General features: G+C 40.0%; 1 protein-coding gene across 1 annotated transcript; it reads right to left on the reverse strand.

Moving 5' to 3' along the window:
- Window positions 1-801: 801 nt before the first annotated feature.
- LOC123151403 (disease resistance protein Pik-2) lies at window positions 802-18,121 on the reverse strand. The gene is made up of 3 exons (XM_044571126.1): window positions 17,603-18,121; window positions 9,769-10,272; window positions 802-3,052 (listed from the first exon to the last, which is right to left on the reverse strand). Exons 1-3 carry the CDS (start codon window positions 17,998-18,000, stop codon window positions 1,009-1,011), a joined length of 2,946 nt encoding a protein of 981 aa, XP_044427061.1. The 5' UTR covers window positions 18,001-18,121; the 3' UTR covers window positions 802-1,008.
- Window positions 18,122-20,675: the final 2,554 nt, after the last annotated feature.

Consider the following 20,675-nt stretch of genomic DNA (forward strand, 5'->3'; position numbering starts at 1 on the left):
GGTTAGAGAGACAGTGGTATCCTCAGCCCACTAGGTTCAAGTCCTGGTGCTCGCATTATTCCTGAATTTATTTTAGGATTTCCGGCGATGCGCTTTCAGTGAGAGGAGACGTTCCGTCGACGAGTCGAGGCGCCTATGGTGACTTCGTAAATTCCAAGATGACATGCCAGTTCAGTCTCTCGAAGGTTCTCATAGGGATAGGATGTGTGTGTGCGTTCATAGGGGTGAGTGTGCGTGCATATGTATGAGCGATTGCGTCTGTACTAATGTTAAAAAAAAGTGTAGAAAAACCATCATGAAACAATGTCAAAGATGTAAAACTTGTCTTACCTTTTGTTAGGCAAGGTGGAGCATGTCAAAAGAGCTTGCACGTGCAGCATAGGAAATCAAACTTTAAGAGTTTATACAAAACGATTTTCAAATGTACCTATGGCTTGTGCCACTTTGCTCCTCCTCCTCCTCCTCTCGTCACCCAGGCCGGCGAGCAAACATACAAACATTAGCATCTTTCGAAGCAGCTGGATTCAAGCATGAAGGTCATCAAACAAACATGGACGCACATTCTTTGGCGCACAACTCGACACCGCTAGCTCTCCCCTGAGCGGCATCTGTGGTACGACCAGTCGTCGACCGGTTCCGGTATTTCATGTCATATAGCCTATGTGGTGAGAACTATTCTGAATAAAAAAAAGTGACTAAGATTTATAGTAAGCACTCAGTCAAGTGATCTCCCAGCAGACAGTCCCTAAATAACAGGGATATTTGAGGGTCCAATTGTCCAATAAGATGAATAGCATGAAGTAACGGAAGAATCAGATCCAGTTCTTAATTATAGAGAACCATTAACTGGAACTTAAGCTTGAAAGCTAGTATAATGTAGTAATAGTACAAAGATATAATAATGAACTCGCTCATGGAGATCATGAATATAGTGGCCAAGTAGTTTTGATGCATAAAAAAAAGTAGTAGTCTTCATTCCTCGCAAAAAGAAAAGAAACGTAGTAGTCTTCAATCAAACCAGTCACGAGTTATCCTGGGTGCCTTGGCATCATCTTGCATGGCTGACTCCAGAAGATTACGTAGCATGGATGTGGTAAAATCATCTGCATCGTATTTTACCTCGATGTGCACCTCCTGGAGCCTTCGCAGGTTGTGAATGCCATGCAGGCCTTGAAAGTTGGTGAAGTGAAGATGAATCCTTTCCAGCTGTGACATTGCGTTGTCGAGAAAGCTCAGGGGCTGTATCAAGGGAGCAATGAATTCGAGGAGCTTGAGATTAGCAAACCCTTCACTATAGAAGATGATCTCCTCAAAGTTGTTCTCGGTGGTACTGGTACCCACTGGAGCTGGAGCTGGAGCTAGAGTTGTGGGAGTTGAGAAGGTGAGCGAGAAGAGTTTCTTCATGTTGGCAAGCTTAGCGAGCAGTTCTCGATTTGTTAAAACTGTGATGGGGAGGGTCAGTTTTGTGAGATCTGTGAGTTCTTGGATCCATGTGGGGACTTCCTCTAACTTGCCACATAACCGAAGATCAGCAAGAGACGTCAAAGAGGAAGCTTGAATATCGTGGCTGCTGAGTAACTCATCTATGTTGGCTTCACCACCGGCTATGATCACCAGGGTCCGTAGGTACCCAAGACGGAATAATTCTAGCTTGTTGGACTCGGTGTCGCTGACCTTGTAGATGGCCAACTTCCTCAGATTAGTCAGACGCTCGAGACACCTCGCCAAATTTGGGGTCATCTCAATTCCAGATAGCACGCGCAGGGCTTTCATTGTAACACCGTCAGGCTTGCAGGGGTGGTTCTTGGCCTTGGCATCAGCTGGTAGCTTCAACTGGAGTGGCTCGAATTTTTTTTTCTTGTTCCCTCCAAGTATGTTGACTAGCTTCTGAAGCTTCCATATAGTATCTGGCAGCGATTGAACTTTAGTCTCCCTAACGTCGAGTGTCTCCAAGTTCTTGAGCCTCTCGATGTTCCTTCCAATTGCCTCAATGATTGTCCTTCGGAGGCTCAGGTACTTGAGAAGAAACATCTTGCAGATCACCTCCATGTGTCTCTTTGTTACCTTGACACCCTTGCAGCCTTGAAGATCTAGCACTTGTATGATCGGAGAGCTCAGTAAAGCTGAAGGCAGCCGTTGGGCCGGTAAAGTTGAAGTCGGCTTTCTTGCGGTGAACACGGCCAGCGACCTGACATGGGGCATGTTCTTGCCGGCACCTGGATCTTCTTCATCTGGAGATGCGGGAATGGAGAGGGATAGCCGGCGGACTTTGCCGTTAGGCGGTGGCGAAGGCGAATCACCACCAGCCACCGTGACCAAGTTCTCTTGGCTTGCCTGGGACACGATGAAGTCGTGAACCATGCCATAAACTTGACAGTTCATCACCTTGCCATTCTTGCTTGTACCCACCGGCTGTACGAGCTTCCTCGACACGAGCTGGTCAAAGTAACCATCCGCCACCTCTTCCACGCTCCTCCCTGGCTTCTCCCCCACGAACCCTTCTGCTATCCACCTCCTAGCCAGATGCTTCCTGCTCACACTTGATTCTTTCTTGAACATGCTTAGATACAGGAAGCAGGTCTCGAGCTCGGCAGACATATCACGGTAGCAATGGCTAAGAACCCTAGGGATGTCGCCCCGGGTAAGTTCTTTCACAGACTCCGGCAACAGCTTATTACAAACTTCTCTCCATGCATCCTGAGACTTTCCTCGGTTGCAGGCGGCATAACCAGCCATGGCAATTGTGGCCACTGGCTGCTTTGCACACATCTCCCACACCCTAGGCGGAATATTATCTTCTGCCTCATCACCTCTTGTTGATTCCCCCAAAGCCTGCATGAATATGCACTTGGCTTCTTCTGTCTCACCAGCGGTTTGAGGGTGCTTCAAATCGCCATTTTCTTTTTTCCATGCGGAAGCAACCGCTGAATGCCTTGTTGTGACTATAGTTTTGCTATGACTACCAGCAGGCAGTAATTTGGATTTAAATAGAGCTTCTTCAATTTTCTCCCACGTGTCTTCAGACTCGACACCATCAATTAACAGCAGGAGCCTGCAAAACAAAATGAAAATAGACTAGGTAAGTATCTAGATCTTGGGCAAACGACATACCCATAGCAATCTTATATCTTATACTCCCTCCGTTCCTAAATATTTGACCTTTTAGAGATTTCTAATGGACTACTACATACAGATGTATATAGACATATTTTAGAGTGTAGATTCACTCATTTTGCTTCATATGTAGCCACTTGTTAAAATCTCTAGAAAAATAAATATTTAGAAACAGAGAGAGTATTTACTAATTGAAGGCACCTTTCAAGCCTTCTCATTAATCCACATCTTCAAAATTAATTACACCGTTGGATTATAGAATTTACGTCTAAGATAAAAAAAACTTACGTAGCATAGATGGTCCAAAAAATTCATCTGACACATTCAACATCGGTGAAAAAAAACAAAGAAATCAGCCACCGGTTCCATAAAAAAGATAGCCTCATTTCATAAAAGTTGGCTGAAAAAGAAAAAAAAACAAGGAAAGAGTCCATGGTTCCCTCAAAAAAAAGATAATCTCCTTCCATAAAAACTCGAACGCTTTGGTGAAATAAAACAAGGAAAGGGTCCACGGTTTCCTCAAAAAGGGATATCTCCTTCCATAAAAACTCCAGGTTTGAGAAAAAAAATCAGATCTGTTTGGTTACCCTTTAAAGTCCATCAGTAAAATCTTTCTATTCCCCGATTGAAAAAGGAAGTCACGCAAAAAAGGGAAAACATCTCTCTCACGGTCTCACCACTCCTCGCTGCTGAAATTTATACATAACATATATATGGCCCGGCCAAAAAAAAAAAAAACACCTACACGTAACGTTAGTGAGAGGAAAGAAGGAAATCATCCATGGGTTCCTTATAGTATATAAGAAAGGATAGCTTCCTTCCATAAAAAATCCACCGATGAAAAGAAAAAGAAACAGATCCATTTGATGTCCATTGGAAGTCTATAAAAACAATCATGTAAGAAAGGAACAATATCTCTTCCTCAGAAAAAGAAATAAGGAAGAAATTCGCCTTGGCTAGCTCCTGTACATGGCCACTTACTCCTGTATAAAAAGGATTAACATGATTCTTTGGTGGTGCAGATTTTTTTTTGAACACATTTGGTGGTGTAGATTCCTAATACGTGTTTGCACATATAGTACGTATATACATGTATTTTTATCCTAATAGAAAATATAAAAATAATAGCTATTAAAACATCATTATATACATATATAACTTGCTGAATTAATAAAAAAAAGAATTTGATTGTATCACGTGGCACAAAGATCTCATATAAACAGTACAGTTTTTCTACAGCCACTACTTCCCCTCTCATATAAACATGATTGTCTATGCAATATAGATATGTATAGTATGGATAGAAAATATTTAAATTTTCCATGCAGGTTAATCACAAAAGAAATTGTTTAAAAAGTTGCCGGTACAGACAAGAACTTATAATCGGAATATCTATGGTGCTTATAGTATAATGAGAATATACAATTGCCTCCTTTTTTAATATGTATATTATTCGCTACGATACAACGTATGTTGATGAAAAGTCGTTCATGTATGTGTACATAATTCTATATATAGAAACAAGTCTTTTTAATTCTACCTTGGCTTCCGTTGCAAAAAGGAAGATATATCTCTTTTTAGATTGAATAAGAAAGTAAGATATATGCTACAATAGGGCACTTCATCTTTATACCTTTTAGAAAATTTTAGATCACGAGTACATGATACATGGAACAACTTCTGCGTTTGTAACCATGTTTTGTACCAACATAGCACATATACTCTTATGTAACCTTGATAAAGTAGGACATCCATATTTCCACATATCGGCCATAAATCTGACGTGGTTCACCATCACATAGCGATATTACATATACCGTGTGACACAATTGGATGCAAACAATCTAATCACAAAATAGTCGAAGCAATGTAACTTCATTGGGCCCTATGTGCATGAGTGATAATAATAACCTATATCAACTATGCAAATTATTGTTACACATTTCCATTTTCTCAAAACTTTGTTATATCTAATATTAAAATTACTAGCCCGTACAGGTGCACGGGTTGACGACTAGTTAAGTTAATTAGCAACCACAACTCCTTCCACGCTACACAACACTCCTTTGGTGACTCAATCAGTGGTGCGAGCATCACCAACTGTCTGCATAAGAGTTCACCGGCTTTCATTCAAAGTGTTAGTGCTGGTTTCACCATCACTGACGGCCAGCAGAGATAAGTACGGTTAATGGAGAGCAATCATACCCCCGCCACCCCCTTCTCCATGCGACCCTCCCTCCTTGACGGATCCGGATGGTCGCCATGTCCAAGCCACACCATCACATAGTTAGCCACCTCCGTGTCGACCATGGTGCCGCCTCTCCTCTGTTTGAGTAATCCAAACAAATAGAGTACTACTACTAATACATATAGGTTTCTTAATTGGAGGCTAGTTAGCACTAGAATAAGTGTGATCAAGCTTGCCCGTGTGATTAGTTCGGAACCAGTGCATGTCCGAGTCATACATGAGTTAGCTAATCGGAAATGTTATTGTGTTGACGTTCACTGGGAACGCTGCTGGTGTGACGCGATGTTGCCTGTCCAATGTCATTCACAAATCGCAGAATGTTGCCACCGTGGCGTCATGTGCAGAGAATTGTTCTCTCCCCTAAGTAGGTATACTCCATGCGCAACGCGTTCAGCGCCGGGGAGAGGGTAGGATGGGGGGGGGGGTTCTACTATAGTTGTCGTCACACATTTGGGCCTATCTATCAGCTACATCATGCATGAAGTTTCCCTGAGAAAGCTCAGATCGGGCGAATCAGGGGGTGTTCCGGTGTTGATGAGAAAGGTGTAACAGCTCCCGGATGCCCCTGCACCCTCATGAACAACAAATTCGTAAAAAAATGAAAAGGACAAAAAAACTGAAACTTCCAGAGATCAAAGATTTGATGTTCTTGCAAAGCTTCGGCAACAAATAACCTTCTTTGAGACCTCACAAAAAAATCACTACTAAAAAATGTACATAAACTTCGAACAATGATTTTGTTTTTTTAGGTGAGGGATCCTCGAATGTTATTTCTACCTAAAACTTTGCAAGATCGTCAAAACTTTGATCATGGTTGATGTCCCAAAGTTTTCATTCTTTTTAATTTTTAATTTGTTTTTAATTTACTGTTCATAGAGGGTGTAGGGGCACCCGGGGGCTGAAAATCCGTCTCCAATGTTGATTTGTGGCATGAGGAAGTTCGAAGCCTCACTGGAGTGGCTTTGGAAGATGGGAGGTATAAAATGTGAGATCCTCCATTCGAGTGTTTGCTAAGATCCAATGGGGGAGCTCGATCGTGGTCCTCTGGGAAGAGCAGCAGAAGAACGACGTGGTGGCGATGGCAGCGCGCAAGTAAAATGTAGCAGCTCATGGGAGGAGGTGCAGAAGAGCACAATGGCCGCGGAATGCAAGGGGAATGCAACAGAGCACATGAAGAGCAGAAGAACAGCGCGACAACGGCGGCCCTCAAGGGAAATGCATCCGAGGGTCTGTGTCCATGCAAGGAGTTGTGGCAGAGGGCCGCGATGGCACGCATGCCTTCTACCAAAAGGAGGTAAGAGGGACCATGTTAAAATTGACCTTGTGCCCAGCTTTACAATTTTTTATGCTCTGATCTGAGGTTGCTCAGATTTAGACTGATCTGCAACATAATTTTAATTTGTGTGTTGCAGTTTTTGATTAATTAGCTAGCTGAAGGCCATTGGCGCCAGGGAGCCCCATGCTAACGTGGACCGAGGTCGTTGCGCCGCCGTACTCGCACTTCTCATTGTCGGTCGTATGCATCTACCTCGCCGCGTCGGGTCGTGAGTTCAGACAGATCCTCTGCCTTACACGCAGCTTCATCTACATGCATCTCCTCAAGTAGGCCCTCCTCCTATCCTCTTACGTTTGTCGGCTCCATTGTATGTTTTTTGGATCATAACTTTTCGTCGATGTGGAATGTAGTTTCAATAATATAACTTTTCGTCATATTATTTCTACAATTTTAAGAAATGGGAATAACATCCATACTCACATGAGCTAATGGTAAATTTATTACTGTTAGCATGACAAATTTTGTCCCTGCAATTTGTACAAAATTTTGCCATGACAAATTTAAGTTTTTTATCGACATGAACTCAAATTGTACTACATCTGCATTGCACTATGAATTTGTATCCAGATTGGCAACTTAGCCCCATGGCAATTTTAACCAAAACATAAGATATTTTTGCCATGGCAATTTTTTTATTGTGCTTTCGTTGGTTCTTGTACCTAGAGCATGTTAAGTTTTTTTTTTGTTTCACCTTGCCAGGGTTTTTCTATCTGATCATGGCAATTAGTTGATACCTACATATTTTTTGTAGCTAGATCATGCCAATTCCTTGATATCTACATATTTTTTGTAGCTAGATATGGCAAATAAAAATTTAGCTTGGCTGATTTTACTTCTAGTTCATAGCCATTCCTATATGTTACCTGACATTTTTTTATCTACATCATGACATTTCCTTATTTCAGCCCGACAGATTTTGTATATGTTGATCATGGCAATCCTTTTACACCTGGAAGAGTTTGTATTACATCATGTCATTTATATGTTTGAGCTTCGCAAATTTTGCATATGGATCATGGCAATTCCTTGATACTTGTCAGATTTTTGTATTTACATAATAGCATTCTTTTTGTTTTAACTTGGCAGATTTTGCTGGGCAATTCCTTGACACCTGGCCGTTTTTTTTGTATCTACATCATTTTTTTCGTATATATCTTGGTAATTCCCAGAATTTGTTAGATCCTATATGAGATATAGTGCTAGAGTTTCACTACTATATTACCAAAACACATTTTTTTTTGTTAATTCTTTACGCCACATGTTGCAACTTCTCATAATGTTAGTAATGACAACTTTTTATGGATTTATATAGCAGTTTTACTATACAAAGCATGGAAAAATATTCATATTGTTTTCTAGACACACAGAATATTTATGCTATATATTATGACAAGTTTTTTTTAACTTTTTTGTTATTTGTAAAACTGTTAGACTTTATCTATATCATGTCAATTTTATGTTGCATATCATGTCAAATATCAGATCTATAGCATGGAAATTTTTGTATGTTTCAGCGTGCTACGTCCATATATCTAAAAAAAGTTGCCATTATTTTCTATATCATGTGCATTTTTATGGACTTTTTAGGCTCAGTAGGTTTCAGATGTGTTTTCAATATACTTTTCCATGTCATAACATTAATTTTAGATGTGCTTTTTCTATCTAGTTTGCCATGCTACTGCAATTTTAGATTTTTTGAGAACATACTGTGATTATTAGAGCATGGCATCCTTTTGTGTGTTAGAGAGATAGTAAGGCAGGCAGAGATATCAACCTTTTAGGGCTTGATCCTTAGGGTCTTAGGGTGCTCAAGATGGCCCCCTTTTTGGTCCATTTTATTTGGCAGTGCCGTTGATTAGAGAGACGTTTTTGATTTGGGTATGGGAGGTGTCCCAACGCGAACAAAATTGTTTGACCGTTTCTATCTGAAATCACTGATTTAGGAATACTCCTTCCAAAGATCACTCCTACCTCCCCAGGCTGTGACAAGTGGCACACTGCATGTGCCACTTATCGCAACATGGGAGTTTTCTCTTTTTTTTCGTAGATCCGTTTATTCAAAATGTTTTATCTCTTAAACCATGCATTCAAATCTCGAACCGGTTTCACCGTTGGATTCCTTGTGTTGAGATTTTCAAACCTAGATCTCATGTTGATAGGTTTTGACAAACATTTTTTTCATGAAAAAACCAAACGAAAAAACCACACCGGGAGCACTTTTCCCCCTTTTGGAAGTCATTTCGGAGAGGAATGGCCGTGCCTCTCACGGAAGAAAAAAAATACAAAACGCGTTTTTTCCGTTTCCGGGAGGCATGACCATGCCTCTCGCAGAAACAAAACTGTGCCTCTTGCGGAAACAAAAACGTGCCTCTCACGGAAGGAAGAAAAGAAAAGCACGTTCTTTGCCGTTTCCGAGAGGCACTCGCAGAAGCAAAACCATGCCTCTCATGGAACAAATTTTTTTTTCTATTTCTGAGAGGCACGGCGGTGCCTCTCGCAGAAGAAAAAACCATGCATCACACAGAAAAAATGGGTTTTTTCGTGCAAATGTTTTTTGATTTTTCCCGAAAAGCTAAGAAAGACATGTAGAAAACCAAGAAGTCGGAAAACCTCGAAAAATCATTTAAAAAGCCGAAAATGCGTGCGAAAAATAAAATAAAAATTCGAAGGGAGTGTCCAAAACGTGACACGTGACGGCGGGCGTGCTCTCAGCCCACCCTGTGTGATTGCTGGGAGGCTCCCAAAGGAGCGCTCCTCAGCTAGTTGCTCTCGTTTCTACCTGGCGACGGAATAGGCTGGCTGGGGCCTCCGTTGACCACATTCTTTTCGTGCGCCAGCTATATCACTAGACTGACGGGCATGTCGCACGTTAATGGTTTCTTTTAGCACCACCGACACATAATTAGTGGCCTATGAGCATTAATTGATCCTCCACTAGTGTATGATGATCATCAATGTGTGAAATGCGAAACGCACTCTTAATTTAAGTGAGTTTGCAGTAAAGAGTTGACAATTTATTTGATATTTGAATACAAATGTACTACATGCAGGGAAACAAGGATGCACGTACCTGAGGGAAGTTTCACCTGCCGTAGGACGTTTGAGGTCCAAACGGAGTTGTTTCTTAATCTTATCTACGATGGCTTTGTCATCATGGCCCCAAGATGATGCCATTACTATCGCCCGGCGGTCAAATAGATGACCGAACTTGTGGTACAAATACTTGGCGACGGTGGTCTTGCCAACCCCTTCATCACCAATGACGTAAAGCACACCACCCTTATTTTTTTTGTTAAGCCAGTCGTGGAGCTCCTTCATATCATCCCTCATCCTAGCTGAATCGTCCTCCATCCCGTTGATCGAACCCAAGCTCGGAGTGGGGATCTCCCGGCTGCCAGTGGCCGCAAGAATAAATCCACTGACGCCCCTATGCCACCCCGCCCAAACTTCTCGAATCCTGTAAGAAATGCATTGACGCCACCATATCCACAGTTGAAAGTTTCTTGAGACGACTTCCTTCACTTCTTGCACCTGCTCTGTAGTATTCATCACACTGATGTCGTCGAGCTTGTACCTGTCATGTCCAAACTACTAAATTAATAAAATTGATGGTGTGTGTAGAACTTTGGACAAGCCAATATATCAGGATCATATTAACAATTATGCCAACAAGAAAAAGAAGAAAGAAGGAAAGTACAACTTGACAGATCGAGTTTTCCATAGGATAATATATCGAGATCGATCATCTTATAATAAAAAGTTCTATTTTTTAAAGGATGATTGAAGGGCATCTGCATCGGTCGATGCACACAACACAATTAACTAGTAGCGGTAGTTATTAATCAATAGCTAGTATCTTATATTTACTAACTGGAGCCATTAGTGGAGTCTCGGTGTTAATTCCTCAAAAACACCTTTAGATATTAAATCTATGATTCTGATCAAATAAGTCATCGTCGTTAATGTCCAAAAAGAATATGTTCTGTTTTATAGTCCAATATTTTTTTTATAACAGTTTTATTGTCCAACATAGTTTAGCTTCAAGGAGAAACAATGTAGACACCCGCGCCAACGCCTGCTACCACCCGAGGACCATCCTGATGCGATCCCAATCCCTCCCCCATGAAGAGAACAATGGCTGTCGCAGCAGAGCCAAGTTGCCACCCCCATGGAGGCTAGATCCAGACAGGTCGACCCCCGTCGACAGCAGGGGAGAGAGTGGAAAGCAGCCAGGCAAGGGGACAAATGCATTTTTGCCCTTAGTCGGAACCACCCCACGGGTTTTGCCCTTACTTTTCGGCTCTGCTCAGTTTTTCCCTTAGATTTGTCTCTGAGGTTGTCCGAGTGCCCTTGACCGTTTGACCAATACTTTGCAAATTCATAACAAACTAATATCAACTCATAAAAAGACAATAGATATCAAAATGTTTAGAATGACATTACCATTATGTGCATGCCATTTGCATTTAGGGAAAAGGTACCGTTTAAACTACTCGAGGTTATTAATGTATTAAACATTATTAAAAATAAAGGTATAAACAATATTTTTTTTCATGAATAAAATTACAGGAAAATGTAGGTGATGTTTTCTGAACATCCTGATATCCTATTTGCATTCTTCTGTTTTCATATCAACTTGCTATGAATTTTCAAGTGACTTTGACCATTACTTTGAAACTTCATAACAAGTTGATATCAACACACATGACTTGCCCTAGCCTTGCCGGTTCGTCTGTGCGGCACGACTTGCCCTAGCAACTCCAGGGTTGGAGGCGGTGGTCAGTGCGGTGGACTAGCGGAGGCACGGCGACGGGCAACACCACAAGAGATGGTGCATGGCCGGGCCTCCAATCAGGCTACGACCCCAGCGAGCAATGATTGAGATCAAAATTGAAAGCTCAGGGTCAAAGTGGCAGCCCCTGTTGGGGTTGGGGGTGGGGGGGTGGGATTCCACTTCGGCAGCGGCGAATGGTGGCTCGTCCTAATCACCATCTGCCCTTCAGCGAGCCCTTGGCACACATGCAACACCGGGGAGTGCCCCTATGATAGCCAAATTGTTCAATTTACCTATAATATATTCTCAACTAGCCATTTAATTGGTATTGTATCTCATTTTTTTATTTATTTCTAGGATCTATGAAATATTGTTGTGTATATTGTACATGGCATTTATCCGAATATATAATACTTGTGGTATTTGGTAGACCAAAGCAAAATTTAGCTTGTGGTGTGCCCGGGCTTTAGCAATTCGCTAGCTCCGCCCCTGCAGCCAGCCTCTGCGGATCTGATGAGCACGCGAAAACACGGATGCATATTACATCACATGGAATCCAGTGATCTGTTAAGATACCCTTAACCTCCTGCACCTCCATACTTACCTACTCCAGATTTTTTTTGTTCCTTGGTTGCATACTTGATGCAGATTTGGTGTAATGATTCGTTTGTTTCATTTTATTTTCCTTGCTGTACCGTCACGTAAATGTAATTAAAATGTAACAAGGATCATGATTTTCCTTTTTAATAAGATAAGAAAGGGTTTCCCTAGCTAGCCCCACTTTATTAGAAGGCGAAGAAAAAACAACAACATTCAATCCAGGTTACAGTGCCCGGGTCTCAGCCTGAAAGAGTAGCTGGACCCGGAAATCCGTTGGTGCTCCCAGGACCGCGCACTTGTGCCCGCGAAATATTTTTCAAAATGTCAATTTTTTTTCAAAGAAAAAATTATATGTGTTTTTTGTCATATCCAAATGCTGCATACAAATTTGTAGGCAAAAAGATTAAACATTTTGACCTGGGTAAAAAAACCCAAATGTTACCTTAAAATGTCACTCTAAATTTGTTTTTTCACTGGTGAAACACGCTGCTCCGTTTCGCATGAAAATTTTCAAGGATGCTTGCAAAACTAACACAAACATCTACAGAAAAAATTTAGATTTTATTTAAATATTTATTTACTATTCACATGGGAGCGCGTGCTCCCGGGAGCTAAAAAACGCCATTTTTGACCCGGACCAGACTATGTAGAGTATTACCCGACCAAGATCTGGATATATTTTTTATTTTTTTGTGGTTGGATGCAACGAACAGGGATCGGGATTTCCTATGTACCTCCTTTTCATGTTTTTTCTCGAAGAGGAGGGTAACTCCGGCTTTTACATGAAACGATGCATACAATCATCTTTATTGTACTTCCTCCGTTCCTAAATATAAATCTTTATAGAGATTCCACTAGGTGGACTACATATGGAGCAAAATGAATGAATCTAAACTTAAAATGCATTTATATACATCCGTATGTGGTTCATAGTGAAATCTCTACAAAGACTTATATTATGGAACAGAGGGAGTATTATTTAACAGTCTCACGAAGCAAATACATGGATCAAATCAAAGCCACTTCATAGCTTGATGATGTGCCCTGACCATGCTGCAACACACACCATCTAATCTTGTGGCCTCACTAAGCCACTCTAGAATCCGCGGCCTCCAACTTTCGCCGTCCCAACTTCAGAAAAAGTCATCGCATTGACCTTACCAAGCCGAACAGCCGTTGACACCATCATGACTCTAGACAGTGCCACCATCCCGCGGTCATCCATCAGCACACGTCCATCGTCGAGACCATGTCGCGCCATGCCGTCGAGACCCAATGTCGCCGATGCTGAAAATGGCACACTACACCACATCCTGATCTAGATCACCGCCAGCTTCAACCCAACGGCGTCCACCATCCACTTACTTCCCAGGGCGGGATTGTCAAGAAGGAAACGATGTCGAAGACACCGTTGCCGCCCACCGCTGTTAGGACTTTCACCTGGGAGACAAATGGTGTGATGGAGGTAGTAGCAGATCTGACTAAAGTCTCCATGGAGACGACGCCCTCAGGCGTTGCCGCAATCGTGGCCAACCAAGGTCGACTAGGGATTTCTCCTGATCAGAATCCCCGCCTCCAGCTCTATCTGCATTGAGGACCGACAAGTCATAAAACCCTGGTCCGTATGGAGGAGCATACCGAGCAGGAAAAGGAGTGAAGGCGTCCGGATCCAGGTCAGGCACAGGGCAAACACGGCTGTCGGGCACCCGCTGACCCATGCGGATACACTCAAGTGTCCTGATCTTTTGGACGTATCGATCGGATCTTATCCAGATGCCCACCACCAAGTGCATCATCACCAAGTGTGGGGTGGAGATGAAGCATGCAGGAGGGAGGGTGAAGGACCCGTCGCCACATGTTACCAGGGGCTTTGCCCATTGGCGTTTGACTGGCGTCTGCGAGGAGGCGGACATACTGAGGTGGGAGCTAGTGGCAGCGGGTAGCTGGACGCCTCCCGAGTCACCCTCTCTTTTCCATGTTTGTGATGAAGGAAGATTGCTCTAGCTAGTTACTGCAGTCTGTACCATAGCATCTTATCGTCCGAGGGACAGAAGAAACTTGACGACAAGATTCAGATGTGTTTTCCGTGGAATAGCATGTGCATAATCATATGATTAGATAGACAAGCAACAGGCAGAAGTTATGGAGTTGTTGCTATACGGATCGGAAGGAATCAAGGAAATACTACGAGACTTTTAGGACATTTTTCCTTACTAGCAAAACGGCCCGTGCGCTGCGAAGGGAGAATTTTTTTCATAATCTTCAATGGCCATGATCACATTTTAATGCATCACCGAGATACACTATTATTCTCAATTTCGTGAAATAATGAATTTTTTAAACTCGTGAACAAATTTGAAGTCGTGAACATTTTTAAAGTTTATAAAGACTTTTACAATTTTTTGGACATTTTCTAAAATGAAGAATTTTTTTTGAATTCATGAACATTTTATATTATTTGCAAACAATTTTTAAATTTGTGATTTTTTTTAACAATTTTCTTGAATTGGCGAACATTTCTAGAATGGATGAACATTTTTGGGAAATTGGTGGAACAATTTTTCAAATTCAAGAACATTTTTTTGATTTAAGGAACAATTTTTCAAATGCACAACCATTTTTTCAAATCAGCAAGCATTTCATGAATGAATAAACTATTTTATAAGTCACGAACAGTTTATGAAATTTTAGAATATTTTTCCATCCATGAACATTTTTTGAACCGGCAATTTTTTTTTCAATTTCATTAAAAATTATTATATGAATTTTAGAAAATATTTTTTTTTCTTTCATGAACATTTGTTTTCAAAATTTCGACATTTTTTGAATAAGCCAACATTTTTTATAAAATCACTAACATGTTTTGAATTCACAAATTTTTTATGATTTATTAAACATTTTATTTCAAAGTTGTTACTTTTTAAAATTTCGATTTTTTTGAAAATCCCATATTATTCAAAGTAGAAAAAAGGAAATGGAAAAGAAAAGAAAAGAAAAACAAAACTAAAAACGTAATTTGAAAAACTGGCAGCCCGGACATGCATCTTCTCCAAGCACTCAGAACGCAGTATAGGAGATCCCTACTGCAGGGGCCGGCCGAGGCAGGGGATTTCTGGATGTGAAACATTTCTTTATCACTTATAGGTGGTCTTGGTGGATAATATTTTGCTACTTTGGGGGCAACTTATATGACGTACTGCAAGAAGCAATAGCCCTTTTATTATATGGGCCGTGCCTTCAACGGCTATATATATCATCATCTCTAATGGCCATGACCACGTTTTGCTAAATCACCAAGATACACTATCACTCTCATTTTCATGAAATTTTGAACAACTTTTGAAAATCATGAACATTTTTTGAACTCGTGAACATATCTGAAATCATGAACATTTTTCAAATTCATGAATATTTTTGAATTAACGAACATTTTATACTATTTGCATACATTTTATAAAATCATATTTTTTTGAATTCATGAATATTTGATACTATTTGCAAACATTTTTTTATAAAATTATGAACTTTTTAAAAACATATTTCTTGAATAGGCGTACATTTGTAAAATCGAAGAATTTTTTCGGAAATTAGTGGAATAATTTTTGAAGTTCAGGTAATTTTTTTTGATTTAACGATTTTTTTCAAATGCATGATCATTTTTCAAATCCTTGAACATTTTATGAATAAATAAACTATTTCTTAAGTTACGAACTGTGTTTGAATTTTTTGGATATTTTTCAATTCATGAAGATTTTTTGAAGTGGCGAATTTTCGTTTAATTTCATTAAAAAAATTAATACACGATTGTCGTAAAAAAATCAGGACCATTTTTTGATTTCCTGAACATTTGTTTTCAACATTGCGAACAATTTTTAATATGTTATTTTTTGTTGAAAAGCACAAACATTTACTGAATCCACAAACATTTATGTATTTTATTAAACATTTTATTTCAAAATTCATATTTTTTAATTTTTAGAATATTTTTGAAGTTCCAAATTGCGGAAAGTAGAAACAAACGAATAAGAAAAAGTAAAACAAAAAATAAAAATCAAAATTTTAAATACAGGCTGCATGGACATTGGCTGGCCCAAACAGGCGCACTGTGTCTTCTTCCAGAACGCAATATAGAAGGTTGCTACTGCATGGCCAGCCCGGGTGGGGATTCTCCTGTGTGAAACCTTTTTTTATCACTTATAGGTGGCATCGGTGGGTAATAATTTATAATTTTGAGGGCAACTCCGGTGATGTACCGACAAAAGCAATATCCCTTTATTATTAGGTATATATAGGTATATAGATTCTTTCATCTTTGTTTTGCCCTTGTTACTATCACCCAGCTCATTATCCATTGTGTACTTGCCGTAGTGACAATGATGTTCATTCTCTTGCAGTAGATTATTGAGCAAAACATGAGGGCCAATTTATCATTCTGTCACTGGGTTTATTCTCTGTGTAACAAATCACTAAACACCCGAAGAGTGAGAAACATATGTTAATTTTGCACGGATCTCAAACAGAGACCAATGGACAAGTTAGCTCTTGCAGCCGGCAGAAAACCCATGTTCGTACTTACAGGCATATTTTCTTTGCATATTACCTATGTGCAAAACCTTTTGTTTGGCTAGAAAGAAAGAAGACAACTTCTATTTCGGCCAACTAAGTTACACACCAATGTCTTGGGTTCCAGAATTTAAGTTTGGTTCAAAGCATCCAAAGTTCATCCAGTATATAAACCATATTTTTTGATCAGGGAACAACTTGAGTCCATGATAATAATCCTTGATTTTTTTTTCTTGAGAAAAAAATCATACAAGTTCTGATGAAGCACCGGAAAGCGAAGGTTTTTATGGAACAAGATCGATTTTGGTACTACAAGCAGCAGCGTACCTTATACAGACTCCACATATCCCGCAAATAAATAAATTATACAGACTCCGCATACCGAAGTTTTCTTCCTTCCTTTAAGGTTATCCTAAGTTGCTCAGGGACAAGTGAGCATGTTGAAATAAATGGGCCGTAAGACTCAAAAAGTCTGAAAAACTACAATCCCACCTCCCCGTATTAATTACTCCCTCCGTCCCAAAATATAAGAACGTTTTTGACACCAGTGTAGTGTCAAAAACGCTCTTATATTATGGGACGGAGGGAGTAGTAAGTACAGTATGTTGTAACCTTCATAGATGCTTAGTTATTACTACTATTTCCTTTAAATGTTTTTCTTGCGAAACATATTTTCTTTACAGGTTTAATCAGTTCCTTTGATGTACTCTAGGAACAGCTTGGGTTTTGGTGTCATCTCGACCTGGAAAAAGTGGGAAAGGGACTATAGTTCCTTTGACTATTGATGTTGTAGAATTACAGATCTTCTGTAATTAATTGTTCCTATGTATAATGCCAAGTATAAAGCAGCTATAATCAAGGTATTTCATGAAATTTTACCAATTAGTAGTATAACACTAGCCCGTGGTTGAGGACTCACTATAGTAAACAAACGAATAAAGAGAAGAAAGAAAGTGTAGGTAGGTACCTGTCACGCAGGTCGGCGACCTGCATCGTGAGGTCCTTCATCTCTGCAATCATGTCCGCAAGCTCTCTTCGAGCAGTGAACCTGTCCCACTTGCCCATGCCGGCAATCCTTGAACGGCCGTGGTCCTTGCTGGCCGTCACCCGTACAGTGAAAGTGTCGACGGCGTCTTCCATGTCGTAGGAGAGATCCTTGACGTTGCTGGCCCAGGCCTTGACCTGCTCGTCCAGCTGCTCCGCCGGAACCACCGCCACCTTGCACAGGGCGGCCCGCATGAAGAAGAGCTCCTTCTGGAGAGACTCCACATCTTTTTGCACCCCCTGCTGCCGGATGTATTCATCCTGCAGCAGCGCACCCACCTTGGTCAGCACGCTGCCCGTCGCCCCGGTCACCACCTCCATGCTGGCCGGTCGGCCGGCCGGCAGTGGCAGCTTATTCACCAATCAGTTATTCCTTGGATAGCCAAGCTAATGCTAATTCGTACATGGTGTGTACATGAGATCTAGATCCATCAGATCAAACTTATGCACTCCCTCCTTGCTACCTACTTGTGCCAATTATATAGTAGGAGTAGTACTATTGTAAGTATAAGATTCCTTTACGCACTCCCGTTAGTTTAAGGAGTACTAGCATTTTACCTTTTTTTTCAAGCAGACAAAAATACTAGTACTTTACTAATCATTGGTTTTATGATTCCCCCGCAATAATGACACAATAATACAAGATGAATTATCTCCTTGATGGCGAGCTTAATTAATTTGCGCACAACCATCTATTGTACTCCATCTATACCACAATAATTGTTGTTGGGGGTCCCGCAAAAAAAATAAAAAAAATTGTTGTTGGGGGAACTTGTGCTAGTATTCCCCAACTACAAGTATTTTGATACAGAGGGAGTAATATTCTTTATTTATTATACCACGACTCTCAACATAGGGCGCCTCTCAGTACCAAATGTAAAGTCTAATTGCTTTAAGAGGCTCGGCTCCACCAAAACATGAGAAATTGACGGTACGCAGTGTATATTTTTGTTGTTGAGTTATGCGATTTCCTTGCAAGTTTTCAGTGCCCAAATATTTGATGGGGTTTCCTTGATTGTTCCATATGATTCTTTGCTGATAGTAATCAACTTGATTACTCATATTCTAACTCACTGGGTTTGTTACTTGGATTTTCATGATTCCAACTGTTGCAGCAGCCAAACGCCTTTCCTTATGGAATCCAATTCTAATTCTTGAATTATGTGTACCCAATATTTCATATGGCCTAATGAGGTGTATGCATAATCAATATGGACGATACGTCGACCATGCTCAAATATGGAGATGTTTATATTCAAGTTTTTTATTTGAAGTTGAGTTACCATAATCTACATTTTCTTCAAGCTAATCCACTTGTAGTTTAGTTACTCTCACCTTTCCTGTTTATAAGGTTCACACATACCCCTAATCAACAATCCAAGCAATGTAATACGAATTGTATATCATAAAATTGCACCATTAGAAAATATTAAGTGTTTTTTGTTTTCATCAAGTTTTGGTTGCTCACCAAGTATGTCATGCGGTAGAAAATATAACAATTGAAGTTTCTAATAGTATATATTTGTATGATATATAACTCGTATTACATTCGTCAAATTGTCGGTCTAGAGATATGCATGGGCCATACAAACCGAAGGGTGGTAGTATAATTTATATTTGCATACATAATTCGAGGGTGACAGGTAGGTCAATGCTGATTTATCCATATAAAATATGTATTTAAATGCATATAAGGATATTTCCTTTTATTTTGCGGAGAACATATAAGGATATTTTCGACATCACATGCCAGTAGCTAAGCTACTCCCTTCATTGATTTTAATAAAAAAAACAAAATATTATTGCAACTAGGAAACAACGCTGCTTCGATAGGATGATCGATATCAGCCAATACAACTTGCAACAAAGTCTTTGAAGCTATAGATGTTGAGGCCGTCTTGCATTATTTTGTAGGCAATTAAAACAAGTTGCTTATTTTTGGTAGGTCCAAAACCTACAATTATTATCAGAGCAGTTTGTTAATTGAGGCCGGCTCTACCGAATATGAAAACTTTGCATAAGGTGGAATGTCTGGCCTAGGTCTCGTCTCAGCAACGGTACCTTGACAATGTATATCCACTAAGTCTTGACAACTCTTTCTATATATTGGTTCACACACAAATCCAAATCATTTCTTGACCGGCACCCTTTAACAATGTAGCCAACGTCAGAGTAATTAATAAGATGCTTAAGATCAAGCCAAGAGCTGGTAGCCTGTCACACATCATGACTAGACACATATTATTGTATAGACCGTGTACCATATGCACAACATGCATTATTTTTTCATAGCATGGAATGCCATGTTTTGGTACACACCCTCTTGTATTTTGTGTTGTGTTATTTCTGGCCATGTCACATGTATGTTTTGATTTATTTATTCAAAGATAGTATGATGACATTTTATCGATGGTGAACTGTCATGTTTGTTTGGTAGGGAACAAACACACAAGCTGCACTTTTTTGTAAATTACTAATTGTTTCTCATTGAGTAGAAATACTTCATAGTAGATATAAAGGCTCGTTCCCACAACCCGTTTTTGTGTTTTGCCATTTTATGCCCTATTTAAAAATTCCAGCCAAAGTTCAATTAGGCGGACATGTTGTGTTCTCATAAAAGCATCATTTTGTATTCTCAAACAACTTGCAAATACTTTTTTATACTAGTGCACTTGAACTAGTATCACTCGAAATGCACCAATAAGTTGGATAAATTGTTGCATCATCAGAGTACTATACAATTATTTGCCTCATTCCTAATAAGTGATAAGAACAGAAAATGACTATTGCATAATGTGCATAGAGTATATTTTTCACAAAAACTGGAGGGTTTAACCACATACTCTGCATGACACGATGCACACAATCATTTATATTAAGTTTACAACATCAAACATTCAGTGTGTCATATGAAAAGCAACTAGTAGAAAAAGCACAAAGCTCGAAACAATTAGATACTGAAAAGATAAAATGACTCAATCACATATCCAATCATG

The sequence above is a fragment of the Triticum aestivum genome, chromosome 7A (genome assembly GCF_018294505.1).
Source record: "Triticum aestivum cultivar Chinese Spring chromosome 7A, IWGSC CS RefSeq v2.1, whole genome shotgun sequence".
Lineage (NCBI taxonomy): Eukaryota > Viridiplantae > Streptophyta > Magnoliopsida > Poales > Poaceae > Triticum > Triticum aestivum.